The 22,037-nt window shown below is 44.3% G+C and overlaps 1 protein-coding gene across 1 annotated transcript in view; it reads left to right on the plus strand.

The window, feature by feature from the left end:
* Window positions 1-22,037, plus strand: part of LOC308333530 (GDNF family receptor alpha-1-like) — a gene marked incomplete at both ends in the record, with an annotated part of 104,206 nt that overhangs the window by 70,398 nt on the left and 11,771 nt on the right. The window contains 3 exons of the mRNA XM_080789990.1: window positions 14,957-15,135; window positions 15,831-16,003; window positions 20,765-20,874. Coding sequence (XP_080646116.1) covers window positions 14,957-15,135; window positions 15,831-16,003; window positions 20,765-20,874 — 462 coding nt within the window. The remainder of the gene's footprint in view (window positions 1-14,956; window positions 15,136-15,830; window positions 16,004-20,764; window positions 20,875-22,037) is intronic.

The raw sequence follows: 22,037 nt of genomic DNA on the forward strand, positions 1-22,037 counted from the left end.
CGGCGTAGCAGTGATAGGATATATTGTGAGCAGAGATGATAGTGCCAAGGGATTTAGTGTACAGTGAGAAAAGGAGGGGACCAAGAACCGATCCCTGTGGGACCCCAGTTTGGAGGGTTCGGGGGGATGATAACAGACCTTTCCAGGAAACCTGGTAGGTCCGGTCGGTGAGGTAGGAAGAGAACCACTTTAGTGCCGTTCCACCGATGCCTAGATCCGCTAGGGTGTCTAGGAGCAGCTGGTGGTTCACTGTGTGTTTAGATTATAAACAGAAGATTATGTTTAATCGCCGGTTACACTTTTTAAACACGTTTATATATGTGTTTCAGTACACAATCAAAAGTCAGTCATATACATGTTTAGAATTAGAACACTAAACTGTTATATTTGACTTGTTTGCATGCCGAAAATAGCAGATCTACAAGCTGACAACGCGCCGAAGCATGAGACGTTGTGAGCTTATGGATCTGCTATTGTCAGAGTGCAGCACCCGAGCGCAATTACTTTCATTTTAATTCTACTGGACCTCTTCTCCACTAGTTCCTCCCTAACATTTTAGTCTAGTTTTGATCAAACTGGCAGGTCCTTGAAATAAATCACTGCTATAGCCATCTGGTATATATTTTCAAATGGGGAGGGGGGTCCGCGGGCTTACCAGGCTAATATGCCTCAATTTGGGGGTCACCAGTTTCTAGCTATACTAGCTGCCTTCTGAATGTGACGCGAGAGAACAGAACATCCTTCCCAGAGAGGAGTGGTGTTGTGGCTGCAGTGAAGGTGAACATTAATTACATGCTCATTTTGCTGTCCCCTCAGCCATATTCTGCCTGTCCTTTTGTTGTCTGCAGATAAAGTGAGTTGCCCATAATTGTTGTGGCGTTGTTAAAGTGCATGTAATAACTTGCCACAGGTTAAAAGATTAATGGCGCGTCGCTAAGGAGCGCTCTGCTGTCTGCGTGCATAAAGTGCATGTTGATTGTTTGTTACTAGGACTTGACTTATAATGTCGCTCTGACGCTATGGTTTTCCGTGCTCTCTAAAGACCTGTTTACAAATATGCAAATCGATGTATTCAAAGGTTTTTGAACATTGGAAAAAATTTAGAAGATATAATGATGCATTTGACTGCAGTGAAAGATAACATTTTTCCATTTAGTGGCCAAGTGTATTTCCGTGTATTGTATGCATAGATAGAGTCAAACCATGCCATGCTTTACGAGAGTGTTTCGCAAACATTTTAGCTTGAGACCCAAAAGATAAATGTGGTGTCTGCCCTAGACCCAAACCTTACAAAAATACATTATGAATGTAGCAGTTAAAGGACAACTTTAGTTTTTTTCAACCAAGGTTCATGTTTTAGGTTATCAGAGAAAGTAAAACATGAGTGTTAATTTTTTTTCATTTGCTACTTTCTTTCGTTTTAGGGATTTTAGCTGTTTTTGACAGGGGGCTAGATGTAACATTTTGTAAACAAATATATATTTAGCACCATGCTCGACCAGCTAAAATCCCTAAAACGAAAGAAAAAAAAATTCTTTTACTTTCTTTAATAACAACCTAAAACATGAACCTTGGTTGAAAAAAACTAAAGTTGTCCTTTTAAACCCTGTTAAATGCTGCATCATGTCGTCGATTCGCCACAACAAGAATACATTATGGGCTGATGTACAAGCTCAGTGGCCTTGTGGTTACTGGTTAGAGACTCCACCCTGAGACTGAGAGGTCAGGGTTTGAGGCCCCGGCCGGGTCATACCAAATCAGTGCCGTTTCTACGGGGGGGCACTAGGGGGCACTGCCCCCCCAGATAGACTTTGTGCCCCCCCAGTCCAGAACCCTACCCCACCATTATTTTTAATGTTTTACAGGTTTAAAATATATATAATGTGTTATTTTCATGTTCTTTGTGTTTATAATAAATTTACATTTTCTAATTAATTCATAGTAATAAAAATGCAATAATAACAAGTACACTGGCACCTATAGTCGGTGCACCTAGTCGGATTCGTTTTGATGCAGCGCACCAAAAGCTACGTCATTACCTGTGTGACTTCAGTCCATGCTTCAGTCACAGTGAAAACAAACCCAAACCGGTAAAATTGAATCATGGATATTAGGAACTGGCTCAAAGCCAAAACACCAAACTCTATAAACCCACCAGCACCTTCAGAAAGGCAGACTGATGACGATACTGAAACCAACACCATGTCGCCTCATCGCCTGTTGTTGTTAATATTGCGGGGAGTCGTTCGAGCACTACTAAATGCACAACGAAATTCGGTCGTCGGATGGGGTTCGCGAGTGTCGGATAGCATTATTCCAGTGAGGCAGAGGGTTGCTGTAGCAACTTCCACAGCAGCAGCTCAACTTTCGGACCTCCACCACCACCGCATGCTTCTCCACCAGAGGTTCTTGGTTCTGGCACACCGTCACTGAATCAGGTAAAACGGGACAAATACCCAAGTAGCCTTCATAATGGCAAACGTGCAATCTGCAGACGCGCAGATTCCCCCCCCCCCCCCCCCCCCCTTTGCCTCCCGACATAAATACACTATATAGACTTGTTGTTTTTGGTTGGTGCATAAACTTTTACTCATATTCCCCCAGTGCCGTATCCAGGGAATAATCAGCAGGGGGGCATTCATATTTCCAAGGGGGGCACTTGATTTTTCAAGTTCACATCCATATATAGCAATTAAGCTCTCACATTGGCCTATACAATAAAACAACACAAAAGGCTTGGAGAAGGGCTACAAGTATAGGTTCCAATTATACACCAAAACAAATAATATAGCCTAATTATTGTAGCCAACAGAACAAACAAACAAACATAGCCTATATACTGTCATGTGGAAACACGATCGCATCGCACCAACAACACAATGAACACAATGAGCATCTCCACGGCGGGAGGAAAGTAGAAAAAAAGACTATAGCCTATGCACCAACCATTAATCACCAACAAATAGTTGAGCATTTAGGCTTATAGTGTCTTTTATATGTGGCCATCTCCACGGTAGGGGAATATGAGTAAAAGTTTATGCACCAACCAAAAACAACAAGTCTATATAGTGTATTTATGTCGGGAGGCAAAGGGGGGGGGGGGGGGGGGGGGGGGAATCTGCGCGTCTGCAGATTGCACGTTTGCCATTATGAAGGCTACTTGGGTATTTGTCCCGTTTTACCTGATTCAGTGACGGTGTGCCAGAACCAAGAACCTCTGGTGGAGAAGCATGCGGTGGTGGTGGAGGTCCGAAAGTTGAGCTGCTGCTGTGGAAGTTGCTACAGCAACCCTCTGCCTCACTGGAATAATGCTATCCGACACTCGCGAACCCCATCCGACGACCGAATTTCGTTGTGCATTTAGTAGTGCTCGAACGACTCCCCGCAATATTAACAACAACAGGCGATGAGGCGACATGGTGTTGGTTTCAGTATCGTCATCAGTCTGCCTTTCTGAAGGTGCTGGTGGGTTTATAGAGTTTGGTGTTTTGGCTTTGAGCCAGTTCCTAATATCCATGATTCAATTTTACCGGTTTGGGTTTGTTTTCACTGTGACTGAAGCATGGACTGAAGTCACACAGGTAATGACGTAGCTTTTGGTGCGCTGCATCAAAACGAATCCGACTAGGTGCACCGACTATAGGTGCCAGTGTACTTGTTATTATTGCATTTTTATTACTATGAATTAATTAGAAAATGTAAATTTATTATAAACACAAAGAACATGAAAATAACACATTATATATATTTTAAACCTGTAAAACATTAAAAATAATGGTGGGGTAGGGTTCTGGACTGGGGGGGCACAAAGTCTATCTGGGGGGGCAGTGCCCCCTAGTGCCCCCCCGTAGAAACGGCACTGTATTCCCCTACCGTGGAGATGGCCACATATAAAAGACACTATAAGCCTAAATGCTCAACTATTTGTTGGTGATTAATGGTTGGTGCATAGGCTATAGTCTTTTTTTCTACTTTCCTCCCGCCGTGGAGATGCTCATTGTGTTCATTGTGTTGTTGGTGCGATGCGATCGTGTTTCCACATGACAGTATATAGGCTATGTTTGTTTGTTTGTTCTGTTGGCTACAATAATTAGGCTATATTATTTGTTTTGGTGTATAATTGGAACCTATACTTGTAGCCCTTCTCCAAGCCTTTTGTGTTGTTTTATTGTATAGGCCAATGTGAGAGCTTAATTGCTATATATGGATGTGAACTTGAAAAATCAAGTGCCCCCCTTGGAAATATGAATGCCCCCCTGCTGATTATTCCCTGGATACGGCACTGTACCAAATACTATACAAATAGGACCCAATGCATCCTTGCTTTGTACGCAGCATCAAGGGTTGAACTTGTCGGTGTCAATATCAATGTCCCTGCGACATACTATAGCGTTAGGTCCAGGGATGTTTACTGAAGCAATATTACACGAGAGGGTGTGCTTTACAGTAATTATTGGCACGAAGCGTTGCTGCAGGAACGAGGCTTTAGCATCTGTTGTCGTTGCATATTATGGAACATGACTTATTATGCCGTCAATAGAGGGTATGCGCATGCATGAAGTGAATGGCAGATCGAGTCAAGGCCAGAAAGTAGTTTTTTGCCAGTCAGTAGGCATTCCAGCATAATTTCCGGGTATGGTGATGTCACGTGCATACCCTCTACATTAACTGCAGCTACAGGTGTTATGAACAGAGCGCACGCACGCACACACACACACACACACACACACGCACACACACACACACACACACACACACTTTCTTACACTTTTATTCATAATCCCATTCTCTCCATATTATGCGTCACGATTAAGTGACTGGAATACAGCTTCTTCCAAGAACTGTGACGGCATTGGTGAAGCACACACACACACACACACACACACACACACACACACACACACACTCTGTTCTCTTTGTTTATGATGCCAAGTGCAGTGGATGGTTCCCCGTGGCCTCCCCTTATCTTAATAAGACTTATTATTGTGTGTACAGTATTGGATGCTTTAATTTAACACACTATGATGACTTGATGACGGACACAGTTTATGGCATAATGTTATCATCCTGTATTTCCTTCGACGACATTTTTTATTTATATTTGTTGCATGTTCCATACAGTGACAATAAACAGAGTTACAGATCTGTACGGGTCCATTTGGCTGCTATAACTATCAGGGCCGTGTTGACATTTGTCTCTCACGCGTGTTAGAGATTAAACAACAAATAACAGCCAGAACCAGCAACTGCATTTACTTAATCACATGTGAAAAATGTGGTTTACAATATGTCGGAGAAACGGGTAAAACAATAAGTACTAGGCTGGGACAACACAGATACAATATTAACAATGCCAAAAAGACAACCACAAGATTTGTGTAACATTTCATGGCTCACGGCATTGAAGCTCTAAAATGCGCTGGACTTCAACACAATCCCAACTGCACAGTAGGACAAAGTTTTAATGAAAAACAGTGGATTAAGAACCTCAACACGGATTTTCCTGGAGGCTTAAACATGCCTAAAATCTGATCTTGAACACAACAAAACTTAAACTCAGGATTAAACTGGAGAAATCTAAAAATGATTGGATCAGACTTCCTTCGGATACATGGCGAATGCATTTATTCCTTGCATTGTGCACTGAAGTTTTTTAATTCCCCCCCCCCATGACAGAGCATAGGCATTTGCCTAGTTTGCCTGTGCATAAAAACGGCCCTGACTATCAATACGTTGGAAGTTACCCCTCCCCCAAGGACCCCTCAAAGAACCACAGCTGAAAGGAAATATCTCCTTTATTCTGAGCGTTAATATTGCACTATTATGTTACACTTAGCCCCCACATGCCATCTCCCAACCCTGCTATCAATCTGATCTGTCCATTAATCCTGGTTAATGGGGCAGCAGCTGCTGCCATTTGACTTCAATAGTTTTTTGGGTTTTTTTACGTCATTGTGCCAACAATCAGTGTAATAATTACCCTGTCCCCTGCTGTCTGAAAAATGAGCCAGTGCAATACTTCATAAAACGGATATGCGTGTTTAACCTTTACTTAAACCAGGAGCTTGTTGGAGACATTACAATCTGTCTTGCAAGGGAGGCAGATATAGGCTGAGCATTGACAAGTTACATTGAGAGTCTACAAATGGAACCAAATGGACCCATTACGTGTCTGTAGTTCTGAGAGTGTACAGATGGAACCAAATGGACCCATTACGTGTCTGTAGTTCTGAGAGTGTACAGATGGAACCAAATGGTCCCGCATCACCGGCAGAGTTCTGGGGATCTGTGGGCCTAAGGCACATCTACACACATAGTCAGATGTTTTGGGGGCTCTGTCAGAGTAACCCGTCTGTCTGGATGCGGAGGAAGACATGATATTGTTGATTATTTTGAGAAGACGTATTGCAAGGAGACGAGAGAGAGAGGGCGAGGGGCGAGGCGCAGACAATGGTACGTCCGGCCATTGAATACAACACGACGCGTAGATGGGGAGTGGTATAGAATCATCCAGCGAATGAGACGAATCGACCCAGCGTCACCACCGGTATTTTAGAATGTCCGTCGCTACATTTGAGTCATTTGACGACATGGTTCTTCGGGTGTACTGTACATCTCAAACTCAGACACCCAGACAGTGTCAAATGGGGTCCAGTTAAATGAACAGAGCGAAAATGTCACTGTAGAATTATGGTAATTATGATGAGCACTTTCTCTACACTGTTCTCTGGAGTCTAGACTAACATGCCAACCATGAAATATGGGCTCATTTCCCAGAAGCAGCGCTTGCATTGTACTCTACAGTAGCTGTGCATGCGTGTGCGAGGGCCCATGCACAAATATAGAAGAATGTGAGACATACTGTATTGTTTAAAAATGTTAGGTAGAGATTAGGCTCGGAGTTATGGCTTAGTTGTGTGCCGGTGTCGTGCACAGAAAACAGATTTACGAGCTCGCATGAGCTCAGCTCATGTGAACTTGTAGATCGGCTCTCCTATAGCATGGACAACATTAATGTCATGTACTGTATTATATTATGTGCAAACGAAATTAGTACGGACCAAATAATTATTACTATTATAATTTGTGGTGTCAGTCAGGGTTAGGGCTAAAAAATTTCACAAATTGTACAAATGTCATTCATAAAAAGTGCGTGCGTGCGGATAGAGGGGGCTGCTGGCAGTTAGTACGGTATTGGTATATCCCAAGATATTTTCACATTCTGCTAACAACCCACTTTTCTATCCCAACCCCACCGGTTCAGAGACAGAAGGCGAAAGTGTTCCCTCCCATCTTCAAACCCCACCGCTCTCTCTCCTACTCTCTCCAGAACAAACCCCTCAGTGTCACGTTGCAACCCCCCGAAGCCAGGCCACCGGGGCCAAGCTTTGATACCCAGGATAAGTGACAGGTGACAACAACAACGGCTGGCGAGCACTGCGGAATCTGACCCCGTGACCTGTTAAAAAAATCAGCCTGACACAAAAAACCTTTTCAGACACGCCGACGGGCAGCCCGAAAAAAAACCTGAGTTAAATACTTGGCTTCCGATCTACAAGCTCACAGCGTGTCACGGCCGTTATGCGTTGTGAGCTTGTAGATCGGCTATGTTTCACTCGGACATAATGGCTTGATGGGAATCCTAATCCTAAGAGACTAATGATGATTGTGTCCTCAGGTGGTGTGCTTGCTAATACAGAGAATATGAGATGCTTATGGTCCCCCATTGTGATGTCCGCCTCGCTCATAACACGTCGGTGAAACTCGAGTCGTGAAACTCCGCTTATTGGCAGTAATATATGCTCTTTCACAGGCGTCTATGTGCCACTGAGGGCTATAGGCCATTTACCACCACTCCCATACATGTTAGATGGAACATATAGGCTTGCATCAGAAGCTTAGACCCTCCAGAAAAATGCTTCGTCATGAAATATGCAGGTTTTTACGTGATTTTATGCAGTGACATTTCAGGAAAGTTGCGAAATAATTACCGTATGCGAAAAGTTGAAACTATGCAGAAATTTGTGAGTTGTGAAATATGCAGAAACGTAAGAAAATATGCACGGTTTTATGCCATTAAATATGCAGGTATCCCTGCAAACAACAGATCTGCAAGCTCACAATGCAGCGTATCGTAGCACACATTGTGAGCTTGCAGATTGCCATTTTTGTGATGATCAAACATGGCATTAATTCATGAAGAAACATCCATTGACGATAATAAGGAAGTTGTACTTTATATGTTATCTAGGTAGCAGTGGGTTCGGGCAGGGTTTCTAAAACTTGTCAAGGACACCCAAATGTATGTATGTATGTTTTTGGCTACGGACAGCCATCTTTATTTTTTCTTTTTTTTTTACAGATTAAAGTACACAGTTGTTCCTTAGATTAAAGGGCCACTTCACCCCTTTTGCTTATTTTAATGAGACAAGAAACACTTTCCTGGGGGATTTATATATGGGTAATATGTGTTTTTAGATATTTCAGTCTTTCAAAGTGTCCATGGGCTCCATGATGTCATGGACACTGGGCTCACTTATTTCCTGGACTACATGTTGTCTCAGTAAAACAGCCCTCCCCCTATCCACAAGGAGGAGCAGTGGATCAAAGCATTATGGGAATTGTAGTCCAGGAAGGAAGTGAGCCCAGTGTCCATGACATCATGGAGCCCATGGATACTTTGAAATACAAAAATATCTAAAAACTCATATTACCCACGTAAAAACCCCAGGAAAGTGTTGCTTGTCTCCCAAGCATCATTCAAATAAGATCTGGTTGCAAAAGGGATGAAGTGGCACTTTAACTTTGTTGTCCAAATACGATGCTTATTTTCACAATACATTATTTTCTCTCTATAGACAAATGCATGAAGTGACGTGCAATGAGCTTGTACTGTATATCTTCTCTTTTTGAATAGTCAGCAAATGGAGCCCGGGGGGAATCCGGTCAACTAAGTATATAGGGTTTAAGTGGTTAATAGATGGGATGGGTTCAAATTGCAGGTACAGTATGTGCAAACGTACAGCGACAATTAACCTTTCCCCCTTAATTATGATGTGGTGACCATGGCATACTGTATACGACCTGTAATGTACAGTATGTGATGTGAAACCTAATGCCCTCCGGACCTCACCAGACTTTTAGAAACCACAAGTCACTCCGATTTAATAACTGTCTTTTAACAATTAGGGGCTGTCTCCTAACTGCAGAAAGCGGATATAGAGCTGCATGGACGCACCTGTCTGTCATGCATTTCTACGGTACTGGTGCTGCTGGTTGTCCCATGCAGGTGTAAGCTTATATACTTATACACTTTATTTTACTATATTTAAAATATATATTATATATTGTTTATTTTAAACAAAAAATCCTCTCTCTCACTGTGCCAGTGATAAAAGCCCTTTGCACCACAGGGCCACAGTTACTGGCAGATGTGAGGGGTGATATTGAGTTCTCTCATGATTTGATTTGGTGCAGTAATGAGCGTTGTTATTAGATTATGGGTTGAAATGTAGCTAAGGTCATCATTTAGAGGATATCAGACAAAAAGGCAAATGTATTTGTGTTTAAATTGTGGTGGATAATATGGTAACGTCACAGTATTTGAAGATATGTTAGATGCTGCTATTGCTACAGTATATGATGTCGTGACAGACAAAATGCTGTGTGACATCATCTGACATGTTTGCAATGCTTTTGTATGATCTCGCTCTATCCTTCTCTCTCTCTCTCTCGTGCACGCACACACACACAAACTCTCAGGAATGTACACAATAAACATACATACACTTGATCTTCACATTCACACTTGGTTATATTATTATGATTGTGTGTGTGTGTGCGCGTGTTTGCGTGCGTGCACACACTATACGTAACTTGAGAGGTTTGGGTATTCAGGTTGGGGTTAGGATTAAACATGTTAGAGGTTAATTACCTTTAAGGTAATGTATTTGGCATTTGAGCCACATACAGACCACCATTGAGGTTTAGCCTCTCAGCCCCAACCTAAAGAATGACAACAAAGTATGTTGTTCTTTTTGGATAGGATTTGAGGCACAATTCCATGCTGTTTTGACGTTGGTACCATAGTGTGTGTGAGTGATAATAGGCAAATGTCGGAATAATATTTATTTTACATCTCCTAAATGTGTATACTTCTTGTAAATACAGTAATGCATATGTTTAACAATTTAACTCTTGAAAGCGTAAAATGAAACCAAATGGACTCATTTTACACTCTCAAGAGTTAAAGGGTCCATTTGGTTCATAATTTAGCTGGGGACCATGGATTCTTTCAAGGTGCTTTAGGGGTTGGAGTTATGTCTAGTTTATACTTGTCACATACTGAGAAAAGCTGATCTACGAACTCACTTTATTTTAGCTCCTGACTTGGGGCTAAAGATTGCCAAACACTTAAACATTTTAATTTGTGTGTGTGTGTGTGTGTGTGTGTGTGTGTGTGTGTGTGTGTGTGTGTGTGTGTGTGTGTGTGTGTTGTGTGTGTGTGTGTGTGTGTGTGTGTGTGTGTGTGTGTGTGTGTGTGTGTGTGTGTGTGTGTGCGTGCGTGCGGGGGCACGGTGTCAGGGACAGGACAGATGTGTGGAGGTGAGACATGATGAGGACAAAATTGTCACGTTCTGTGACGTGTCATGTTTTCTTGTGTACCCTGTTCTTGGTTTTTGTTATTGTTTTACCTTTCTGTTGTCTTCCTGTGATCTTGATGTTTTGTATTTTCCTCGTGTCTTAGTTTTGCCTTGCACTGTGAACCTTATTTTGTAGTATCTAGTGTCTCTTGGTTTCCTGTGTTGCCCATGTTTACCTGCCTTGTCTAACCCTGTGATTAGTGTAGTGTTCCCCACCTGTGTCCTGTTACTCTCCCAGCCAATCCCTGTGTTGATTTGTCTGTTGTATTTCACCTGTGTCTAGTCAGTCCATGTCTATTTATATGCCCTTGTGTTTTCAGTTCTCCGTTGGTTCGTTATTATTTGTCACTGTGAGTATTTGTGATAGTATCTTGTTCCTTGACTCCTCGTTTGCCCTGTATTTCAGATCCCCTAGTTTTCCCAGTTTAGTGTTTCCCCTTGTACTCCTTATTATATGTTTTGACTGCCTGCTCATCAGGCTTGATAATAAATATCTTCATTTGAACCGAGCTGCCTCTGCCTCTCATCTTGCACTTGGGTCCTCCTACACTGTCTTGACTCGAACCGTGACAGAACGAACCAACCAACATGGACCCAGCAGATAAGGCAGAGGAGGATGATTTCACCAAGGTTCTTCAGTCGATGGTCTCTATTATGGAGTTTTGCAATCGTCCATCAACCAGTGCTGAACAGAAGATCGAGGCTCTGAAGCAAGCTCTCCGGGTGGCCTACTCCCGTCCAGACCTAGCAGGCAAGCTTGATGGCATTGTAAAGGGAATGTGGGCTGCCATGTCCAATGCACCTACCAGCCTCCGGTCTGCAAGCCGTCAGCCCACTTGTCCCCCTGCTCTTCAGCCAGAGATCCACCCTCCTTCCCAGCCTGTTCAACAGCCCTGCTTACCCTTTACCTGGAAGGATTTTGGTGTAACTAGGGAGGTGTTTTATGAAGACTCCGACTTCCTAGAGTCCCTTCATAAATATTGGAGGGGTGACTGTGTATTTGCCAAGTATTTGGCTTTCTTCAGATGGGAGAGCCGTGGTGCTCTGTTTCCTGGTCCCCAGGAGGCAGTCACTCCAGTTTTCCCGCCTCCCATCACTCCGCCGCCCGGCACTCCGCCGCCCGGCACTCCGCCGCCCGGCTCTCCGCCGCCCGGCACTCCGCCGCCCGGCACTCCGCCGCCCGGCTCTCCGCCGCCCGGCACTCCGCCGCCCGGCACTCCGCCGCCCGGCACTCCGCCGCCCGGCTCTCCGCCGCCCGGCTCTCCGCCGCCCGGCACTCCGTTGCCCGGCGCTCCGTTGCCCGGCTCTCCGCCGCCCGGCACTCCGTTGCCCGGCTCTCCGCCGCCCGGCTCTCCGCCGCCCGGCTCTCCGCCGCCCGGCACTCCGTTGCCCGGCTCTCCGCCGCCCGGCACTCCGCCGCCCGGCTCTCCGCCGCCCGGCACTCCGCCGCCCGGCTCTCCGCCGCCCGGCACTCCGCCGCCCGGCACTCCGTTGCCCGGCTCTCCTCGACCTGCAGCCCCGTCTGCAGCCCCATTTCCTCGACCTGCAGTCCTGTCTGCAGCCCCAGTTCCTCGACCTGCAGCCCTGTCTGCAGCCCCAGTTCCTCGACCTGCAGCCCCAGTTCCTCGACCTGCAGCCCTGTCTGCAGCCCGAGTTCCTCGACCTGCAGCCCCAGTTCTTCAACCTGCAGCCCCAGCTCCTTGGTCCGCAGCCCCAGCTCCTCCGCCTGCAGTCCCACCTGAACCCCCGTCGGCTGTCCCCGCCGACGTCCTGCCGGACCCCCCCTCGGCTGTCCCCGCCGACGTCCTGCCGGACCCCCCCTCGGCTGTCCCCGCCGTCGGTCCGTCTGAAACCACGTTGGCGGTCCTCGCCCACACCATGCCAATTCCCTTGTCAGCTTCCCCTGCTGACTCACCCGTCGAACTTTGTGAACTGTCACCCTTTGTCATGGCCGAAGATGAGGAGGAACCCCTGCTGCTTGACCCCGGGCCTGACCATCGGTTGTCAGAGCCCGGGCTTGCACTACAGCAGCAGAACCTCGGGACTGCACTCCAGCCGCTGGCCCCTGACACTACTTTCCAGCCACCTGACCCCCGTTCTACTCTCCCTATGCCCACGTCTCCTTGTTCTCAGGTACCCCAGTTTCTGTGTCCCCAGTCTGTTAGGGCCCCCCAGTTCCACTCCAGAACGCCCAGTCCTGTGGCCAAGGCTGTAGTTGGTCCTCCTACAACCCTGTTAGCAGATCTCCCTATGTGTTTATCTGCCTGTCTCCCTGTCTGTATGTCTGCGAGCGTGTATGCCAGTCTACTTGTGCGTCTGTCTACCCCCCAGTCCTTTAGTCCCCCTGCTAACCTGTTTACCCCCCTGTTATGTCTGACTGCTTGTTTGTCCGCCTGTTTGACTGTCTGTCAGTTGATCTGTCTGTCCCTCGGTTTGCCCCACCTGGTGTCTGTGTGCTTGTCTGTGTGTTTGCCCGCCTGCCTGTCTGTGTGATTGCTTGTGTAGTTGTTTCTGTGTTTTGACTGTTTTGCCCTGCCCAGTCCCTGCCAGTCAGTGTTTGGTCCTGTGCCCCAGTTTTTTTTTCTAGCCCCTGGTCCCGTGTCCCAGTGCCCCTCCTTCCAGACCCCCACCACCCACCCTGCTCGATGTATTGGGCTGTGTTTAGGGATGTCTGGAAGCCATCCCTTGAGGGGGAGGCACTGTCACGTTCTGTGACGTGTCATGTTTTCTTGTGTACCCTGTTCTTGGTTTTTGTTATTGTTTTACCTTTCTGTTGTCTTCCTGTGATCTTGATGTTTTGTATTTTCCTCGTGTCTTAGTTTTGCCTTGCACTGTGAACCTTATTTTGTAGTATCTAGTGTCTCTTGGTTTCCTGTGTTGCCCATGTTTACCTGCCTTGTCTAACCCTGTGATTAGTGTAGTGTTCCCCACCTGTGTCCTGTTACTCTCCCAGCCAATCCCTGTGTTGATTTGTCTGTTGTATTTCACCTGTGTCTAGTCAGTCCATGTCTATTTATATGCCCTTGTGTTTTCAGTTCTCCGTTGGTTCGTTATTATTTGTCACTGTGAGTATTTGTGATAGTATCTTGTTCCTTGACTCCTCGTTTGCCCTGTATTTCAGATCCCCTAGTTTTCCCAGTTTAGTGTTTCCCCTTGTACTCCTTATTCTATGTTTTGACTGCCTGCTCATCAGGCTTGATAATAAATATCTTCATTTGAACCGAGCTGCCTCTGCCTCTCATCTTGCACTTGGGTCCTCCTACACTGTCTTGACTCGAACCGTGACAAAAATGGAAGGACAGCAGCCAGTCAGAGCCTTGAAACATATGCACACGTCTCACACACACACACACACACACACACACACACACTCTCTCTCTAAATATTTTGTAATAATAATTAAAATCTACAAAGTAACTATTAACTAATGTTTTAAAATAAATGTAGTGGAGTAAAAATACAATATTTACCTCTAGAGTAGAAGAAAAAAGTATTGGAAATTGAAAATACTGAAGTATGGTACAAATACCTTAAAATTATACTTAAGTACAGTACTTAAGTGTACTTAGTTACTGTACACTGCTGATCATTAGTCTGACAGCGTGGCTTTGCGTGCAGTTAGAGTTAGAGACAGGGTTGGTAATCAACGCACCGTCGGAGTAATGGCGACGACATGTCATGCTGACATGACCATGATAGTGTGGTCCGCCCACCCGCCCTCCAGCCATATTAGCCAATTTTCATCTTTGCTATTGTAGGCATGACACGAAGAGAACAGAGGTGGAACAAGAACAACTTGTTTGAATTTGCGTTTCCAATTTAGTGCCCTCGTCCACAGCGACTTACAAAAGCGCAAAGTCGGAGCAAGTGGCCTGAACATTTGTCAGGCACTGACAGGATAAGTGTTGGGAGTAATTAGAGTGCAAGGAGAGCAAGGAAGAAAGGATAACTACACAACCAGCGTCGGTCTGAGTAGATTAGGAGGCGGTGCTGCTGGCGCAGATCTGTGTACAACCTGCAGTCTGAAAGGTCACCACTGTTTACAGTGAGGAGATGCAGCAGGTTGACATGTTGTGTTCCTTTGCAGACACAGATCCACCAGTTTCACCACCTATCAAGATCTCAGAAGCAGTATAGCGAGTACGTATGACATAAGTTAATGAAAGGAACTAGCATTAGTTTAGCACCGATTATTTACTCGCAAGTCGCAGCCAATACAAATTGGTCTGCGACCCAATGTTGGTCCCGACCCACTGATTGGGAAACAGTACTATAGTGTACCTAATACATTTCTCTCTCTCCCTCCCTTTTAGGAGAGCCTCCCTCCAACAAGGAGAACAGCTGTCTGAACGCAGCGAAGGCGTGCAACCTGAACGACACGTGTAAGAAGTACCGCTCTGCCTACATTAACCCCTGCACCACCCGGGTGTCCGCCTCCGAGGTCTGCAACAAACGCAAGTGCCACAAGGCCCTGCGGCAGTTCTTTGACAAGGTAAATACAGTGGTTCTCAGGACCCCCAAAATCATATGTATTTGGGACCCCCCGCTCCCTCAGAAGAGACATTTAAGTGAACTTAAACACACACACACACACACACACACACACACACACACGCTCCAATCTGATTTTTTTCTCCATTCATTATTATTTTTTCCATTTGGATCCTGGAGTCAGGTTACATAATACCAACTGGCATCTTTATGATTCATACTGATTCATAATTAGTTGTACACCGGTGTCGCTTGTCAAAAAATAGTAGACCAACCAACTAGCTACAGTCTACAATTTTGGCACTATTTCTGGCACCATTTCTGTCTACTCACTCTGTGTCTCATTGGTGGGCTATTGGATAGTTCAGAAACCTGTCTACCAGTGACATCATCAGTAGGCGCTGCTAGGCAGGTTTGCATGGTCATTTCAAACAAGATTTCAAGGTGGAAGTATACAAAACTAATACCGACATACCAATCTTACTAAAACTATTAGCATTTTTAAGGATAAAAACTATAGCAAATCGGCTCTAAAAACTTAAATGAATTAGAAAATAAATAAATACTAAAACTAAACTAAAATGACAATTCCAAAACTATTATAGCCTTGACCTTGACTTATAGTTTTTGTGTGTGTGTGTGTGTGTGTGTGTGTGTGTGTGTGTGTGTGTGTGTGCGTGTGTGCGTGTTCGAAAGGTCCCTCCTAAACACAGCTATGGCATGCTGTTCTGCTCGTGTCCACCGGGGGACCTGTCTGCGTGCGCAGAGCGCAGGCGGCAGACCATCGTCCCCATCTGCTCCTACGAGGACAAAGACACGCCCAACTGTATGACGGTGCAGAACTCATGCAAGACCAACTACATCTGCAGGTACACTTCTACAGCTGTAGGCTATATGGCTACTAAACTATAACGCACAATGTGCGTCGACTACCTTTTGTTTTACTGACGAGAACTAATTTAAATATATACATATATTGGCAATGGTGTCAACAAATAAAAACTAAACTAAAATGGGTGGAGATGGAGAAGAGTTTCAGTAGAAGAGTAGTAGAGGCATTTTATGTTTTGGTTGTGCTCGGGTGTTCTGGAAAGTTCTACAAGATCACAACATTGCATTAAAATCACACGATATTTAGTCGACTAAAACTAAATGGAATTTTATTCAAAAGACTATGACTAAAACTAAATCAGAATTTGCACTGTTGACCACAAAAACTGGTCTTCAAGCTAACCCTTCAACGCCACCATTCATTTAAACGGGGAACCACCTTATTTTGAAAGCAGTTTCTCTCGGAAACGGAGAAACAGCAAATCACTATGTATCAAGTCCCGCAAATGTTATTTAATTCAACCAAATCATACATTTTGTAATCATTTATAGAAATGAGCCGCAAAAAAGCTTGGTTTGATCAAAAAAAGCAGCCTGTCATTGCAAGAAGAATCTGAGATATTAGGACTCTAAAAACTCTGTTCCCGTTGACAGCAGACTTTTCACTTACTCTTTTCACTTTTCACTGCAGAACAGAGTTGTGAAGCGTAAGCAATATATATTAAAAAAGACGTCCAAAGACGATCTCGAGCTGGAATGTAAAGAGATTTAATATTGTTCCTGTGGTTCACATAATGCTGCTCAATTAAATGAACCCATCGGTAATAGGCAGCGGCGCAGCGCTTACTTCACTTCACACTGGGTGTAATTTTGTACAATAATATGCCAGATTGAAGCAGCAGCTAATAGATAAGTCACTCATTTGTTATTTGTTGTTTCCTACCTACAGTGTACGCACACACACACATCAGCAGGACGATCAGAATGGGATATGCAGCTACTGTATAATGCAGCTGGTTATCTAGCGGGCCGACTGCACTTGTGGAACACCCACCTTCACCCACATGTGAATGTTGTTGCACTCTCCAATAATTACATGCTGTTCAAATGCAAATGGCGTTGAATGGCGTCCGCCTCTCATGGTAATTTCCAAAAGAGATTTCCTCCGGCTTTTTATTGGGGAACCGAACAGCCTTTATCACTTTATCTGCACGTACGCACGCAATACACACCCTCGATTACTGCTGGACAGACGGTCATTATTAAAGTCCTGGTCATTACAGAAGCTTGTATCGTGTGGTTTATCCTATTTGAGGCAAACCTCATTTTGAGATCAATTCATCCACATTCTGAACGGTTTACAGATACACATACAACATTAATTATTATGATTATACATGTGTCCACCCATGCAGACTCATTGCAAAAGGTATTTAAAAAAAAGTTAATTTTGAGAAAAAAGTTGTAGGCTTTTATTTGGTCGGTTGTAACTATGGAGATAAGAGGTTTCTTCTATCTGCCCCCTTATACAATGATGACGCCTACCAATGTGTCTGTGGTGGAGACGACACCACTAAAGTCAAGGTTCAAGTCAATAATTCTTACTCAAAATGTAAAAGTAACTATTTACTGGAAAAAAGTAATAATATTACTGAAAGTAAATGGTGCATTTATATAGCGCCTTTATCCAAGGTGCTTTATATAGATTGTGCATTACATTCACCCATTCATACACCGATGGCAGCGGAAACCATCAAGGCACCAACCAGCACATCAGGAGCAATTAGGGGTTCAGTGTCTTTCTCAAGGACACTTCGACACCAACTCTAGGGGAGCCTAACTCTACCCCTGAGTCACCGCCGCCCTAAAGTAATATATGTTACTTGACAACACTTTAGAAATTGGCTCTTTTTGGTCCCCGGACCTCACTTTGAGAACCATCTGGAATAGACAGTATGTCGCGAGAGACTAAGGACCTCTCCCATCCCCTTTAAAAGTTTATAATTTGACAAATACTGGAGCCAGCATGCAGGGAGTTATAATTGATGTTTTCATTATCAAACTCTTGTTTATTATCCACTGAACAAGCTCAAGGGAGAGAGAGAAATATTGATTTGACTCCAAAGAAAAGAAAAGACTTCCTTGTCCATTTGCACAGAGCTATTGGAATTTGTCTTTCTACATTGTACTCCACTCTCATGCACGTGCAGTGCACAGTGCAGTGTGTGCATAGTACTACGTGTGTGCACGCCGTGCACACACGTAGTACTATGCACACACTCACTTGTATGCATTTAGTCAGAAATGATTAGCACCGCTTTGACCCTTTATTCTTTATTTGAATCCCAATTAGCTTCCGCTGCCACGGTCACTAGTCTTCCTGGGTCGACTCCAAATAAAACATCACAACATAAAACAACAAAAAATAATACATATAGCCTACAAACAACTGACACCCGTCAGTCTATCTACGGTAAGTATCATTGGCATTGTAATAGTGTAACTTAGGTGTGTAGACTAGACTAGGCATGTGGAAAATAATCGATACGTATCGATACATCGATTATGACGTGCGCGATGCGAGTGAATCGGTTCATTCACTGTGTGTCGGTAGAATTGACGGGTGAAATCTCGATGGATCGTTCGCGGAGTGCTTGTATCGGTAAAATCCGTGGTTGCACTGTTTTTTCATGGTAAATTTCACCCTATCCTGTGTTTCCGAGGCGCATTCAACGTACCATCAGAAAGGAAGAAAAAAAAAGGCCTCTCGCGAGTCGCAGCGCAGACACAGGGCGCGTTCGGAAATAGCGCACTGAGCCCACTGTGCAATGCAAACTAATAGGAGAGTGTGCTCCGGTGTGGTATTTCCGAACGCGCCCACAGTCAGTGAACAGAAGCTACCGTACGACGGTGCAGAGGGTGCTTCCCGCAGAGGAGACACGTTGAGAACAGACAGACTCAGACTATAATAGCACCCGCGACTAACAGAAGTGAGCCCCACGCATTAAACAAGAAGCACCACCTTTACTCTTTAGCTTTATAAAATAGCTGTCCGAGTAGCTTTGTCCGTCGATCAGTTGACTTTTCACTGTAGCGCTGCGTGCTGGACTGCTGGTAATGAGCCACACTCCACAGCTGTGCTTGCTGATTATCCGACGCAAATCTGCGTCGCGATCATTATCAATTTGTAATTAAAGAAAGCTTCTTCAGTCTGCACACACGTGTACAACAACAACAACGCCACAGCAACTTTCCACTGTCCAGCTTTCCCCTGCTGTTCTCTGGGATAGAAGCCTTATTTATATTCTGCAGCAAGACGGTGTCGCACGCCTAAAATTGCAGATCCACAAGCTCACAGCGGGGCGTGGATGAGACGCGTTGTGAGCTTGTACATCTGCTATGTATTTATAACGTTAATAATACATGCAGGCCAGGGTCTTCAATGTTTTTCAGGTCAAGCCAAGGACCACTTAGCTGAGAGTGAGAGATCAAGTAGGGACCCCCATATAGGCAATTATATTATAAAACTGTTGCAGATTAAACTAGACATAGACTTGTTTGACAGCACTACAAGTGTGACCTGTAATTTTTGTTTTGTTTATTTGTTTCTTTTCTATTTATATGTTGGTAACATTAATTGATGAACGATAGGCTATTACATTTTAATCTCTTGAAACCTCTATACTCAAAACCTCAAATTGACCTTTGAGATATAATAATTATACTATAGCCTATGATTATTAGTAATCTAACAATTCCACAATAACCAGCAGAGAGCAGACCCTTTGTTTACTTACAGAATTCTATAAGTTGGGTTGTTTGAGATGCAGAGCTATAATACTAACCTACAGTAAAACAATAAATTGCTTTGAATTTAAATGTAATGCATTTTTACATGTTTTGGGAAATTAATAGAGCTTTAATATAAATCCTTTCTATTGTGATGAATCGCCATCAAATCGTATCGGTAGAGGGGTGAATCGCATCGTATCGCATTGATTTGAACTAAATGGTTATCGCATCGCATCGCATCGGGAAGAGGGAGAATCGTATCGCATCGTATCGCCAGGGGATTCCATGTATCTCTAATGTATCGTATCGCTGGCAGTGCATCGAGATGCGTATCGAATCGTGAGATGAGACGAGATTCACATGCCTAGACTAGACGTGTAGACTAGACTCTAGACCTAAGTTACACTATTAAAATGCCAATGATAATGATAGGAATTACGGTCTCCGCTCACTCAGTGCTCACCTTCATTTGTGCAACGGGCACTCCGCTCTGATACTCTCGCTCAGGAAAAAAAAAAAAAAGCTGTTTTGCTGAAATTGGCTAATTAGACAGCATTATTGCCTGAAGGCCTTCAGAGCATAAACATTTGTGTTTAAAAAGTGTTGCTGGTGATTAAACATGTTCTTCTGTTTATAATCTAAACACTGCGACACTGCGTTCACTAGCTTTCTCACTTTAACTAACAGGCGATTGATATCGGCATGCGTCTTTGATACTGAAGCAGATACTAAACTTGACACGGTTAAGTACTGGTTCATAACCACGTCCACTTGGTTTTGCGAGAGCGCAGGTTGTTCCTTTTTAAGTGTGTGCCGTGTGCACTGAGCGGCTCGGAGCGGAGGACAGTGCTTGCTCCGGAAGCTGTTCTGATCCATTTTAAAATCCACTCAGCGCTCAATTCAAAATGCACCCGCTCCAGTCTAAGGACTGCTGGGGGTGTACTGTGGGACACCCATATTTGTAAAACATGTCAATTACTATCTTTTTATGTTTATCTCTATTTTAGGTCAAGACTTGCAGACTTTCTGAGCAACTGTCAACCGGAGGTTCGCTCCATATCAGGCTGTCTGAAAGACAGCTATGCTGACTGTCTGCTGGCTTACTCTGGACTCATTGGTAAGTTACCATCCAATACAGTCTGCTGCTGGCTTACTCTGGAGTGGACTAGAGATGTGTACTGTAGATACTGTATCGTTATCGGAAAAGTATCTGTATCGGCTCTTATTTGTCATATCGGGTCATATATGGCGAATATGCCATTCTAACCGTAACCACCGATCCGACACAGGTGTAAGGGGTTGACATTATGGCAGGTAATTAAAATGTTGGGGCATGTGGAGTTTGCTTTCGAGTTGCCCGAACTGAAAGTGCACATTTGTCAGGAGTCAAACACAATACGATATATAGCTAGTAGCTATAAACACAACACAATATCACAACACCGGTATCGGTATTCACTTCAGTATCTGGATCGGATCGGGAACGAAGAAAGTGTATCACTTTGGATCCTACTCTGGACTCATTGGTAAGTTACCATTCAATAAGGATTACCCAAGCAGTGGGTTGGGACCCATTTGTGGGTGAATGAATATCAACATCCTCATACATCCTAATACAGGGGGGTCAAATTATGACAGGCAATTCCTGCTGTCAAAATATGTCTATGCTTTCTAAGGGGGTAACCACCTGTCAGTGGGGAGTGTTGGCTGGGAGGAGGAGTAGGACTCAGGCCCTATACGTCCTCTCTGGGGGGGGGGGGGGGGTACCTGTGACTCGGACCAATTTTTATGTGACAGGTGCCAGCCAAAAGTGCCTCAACTCGCCAGAATGAAATGGTCTAAATGGTTGAAATTAAATCGTTTTTTTTTTTAATGTGATTTTCTTTTTTTTTCATATTAAGACAGTTTGAATGTTGAAGAAGGTTTTTATTCCAACAGATTGTTCATTTGGGCAAATTAAACGTATACATTTATATGTCAAAGTAGGCTTGTTTTTTGGGGGAAATCTAACGCAGTTTGGGGGCGGGGAAGTGATCTCCGAAGATTTGCATGACTGTTCCGATTGGTCTCAGGAATGTCTTTGTCCTCAGGTTTCACGTTCTGGGCGTCGCCCATAAGTACAGCTGTTTCTGACAGCTGTGTCACTTGTGTGTTTGTAAACACAGCATCAGTTATTATTCAACTCGAGATGGCTAGTAACTCTAATGCAACAGCGCGTCTGGTCCATGCATTGAATGGAGGAGCAGATGATGACATTCTGAATGATTTCATTATGGCTTT

The sequence above is a fragment of the Protomyctophum bolini genome (assembly GCF_963924005.1).
Source record: "Protomyctophum bolini genome assembly, chromosome: 18".
Classification (NCBI taxonomy): Eukaryota; Metazoa; Chordata; class Actinopteri; order Myctophiformes; family Myctophidae; genus Protomyctophum; species Protomyctophum bolini.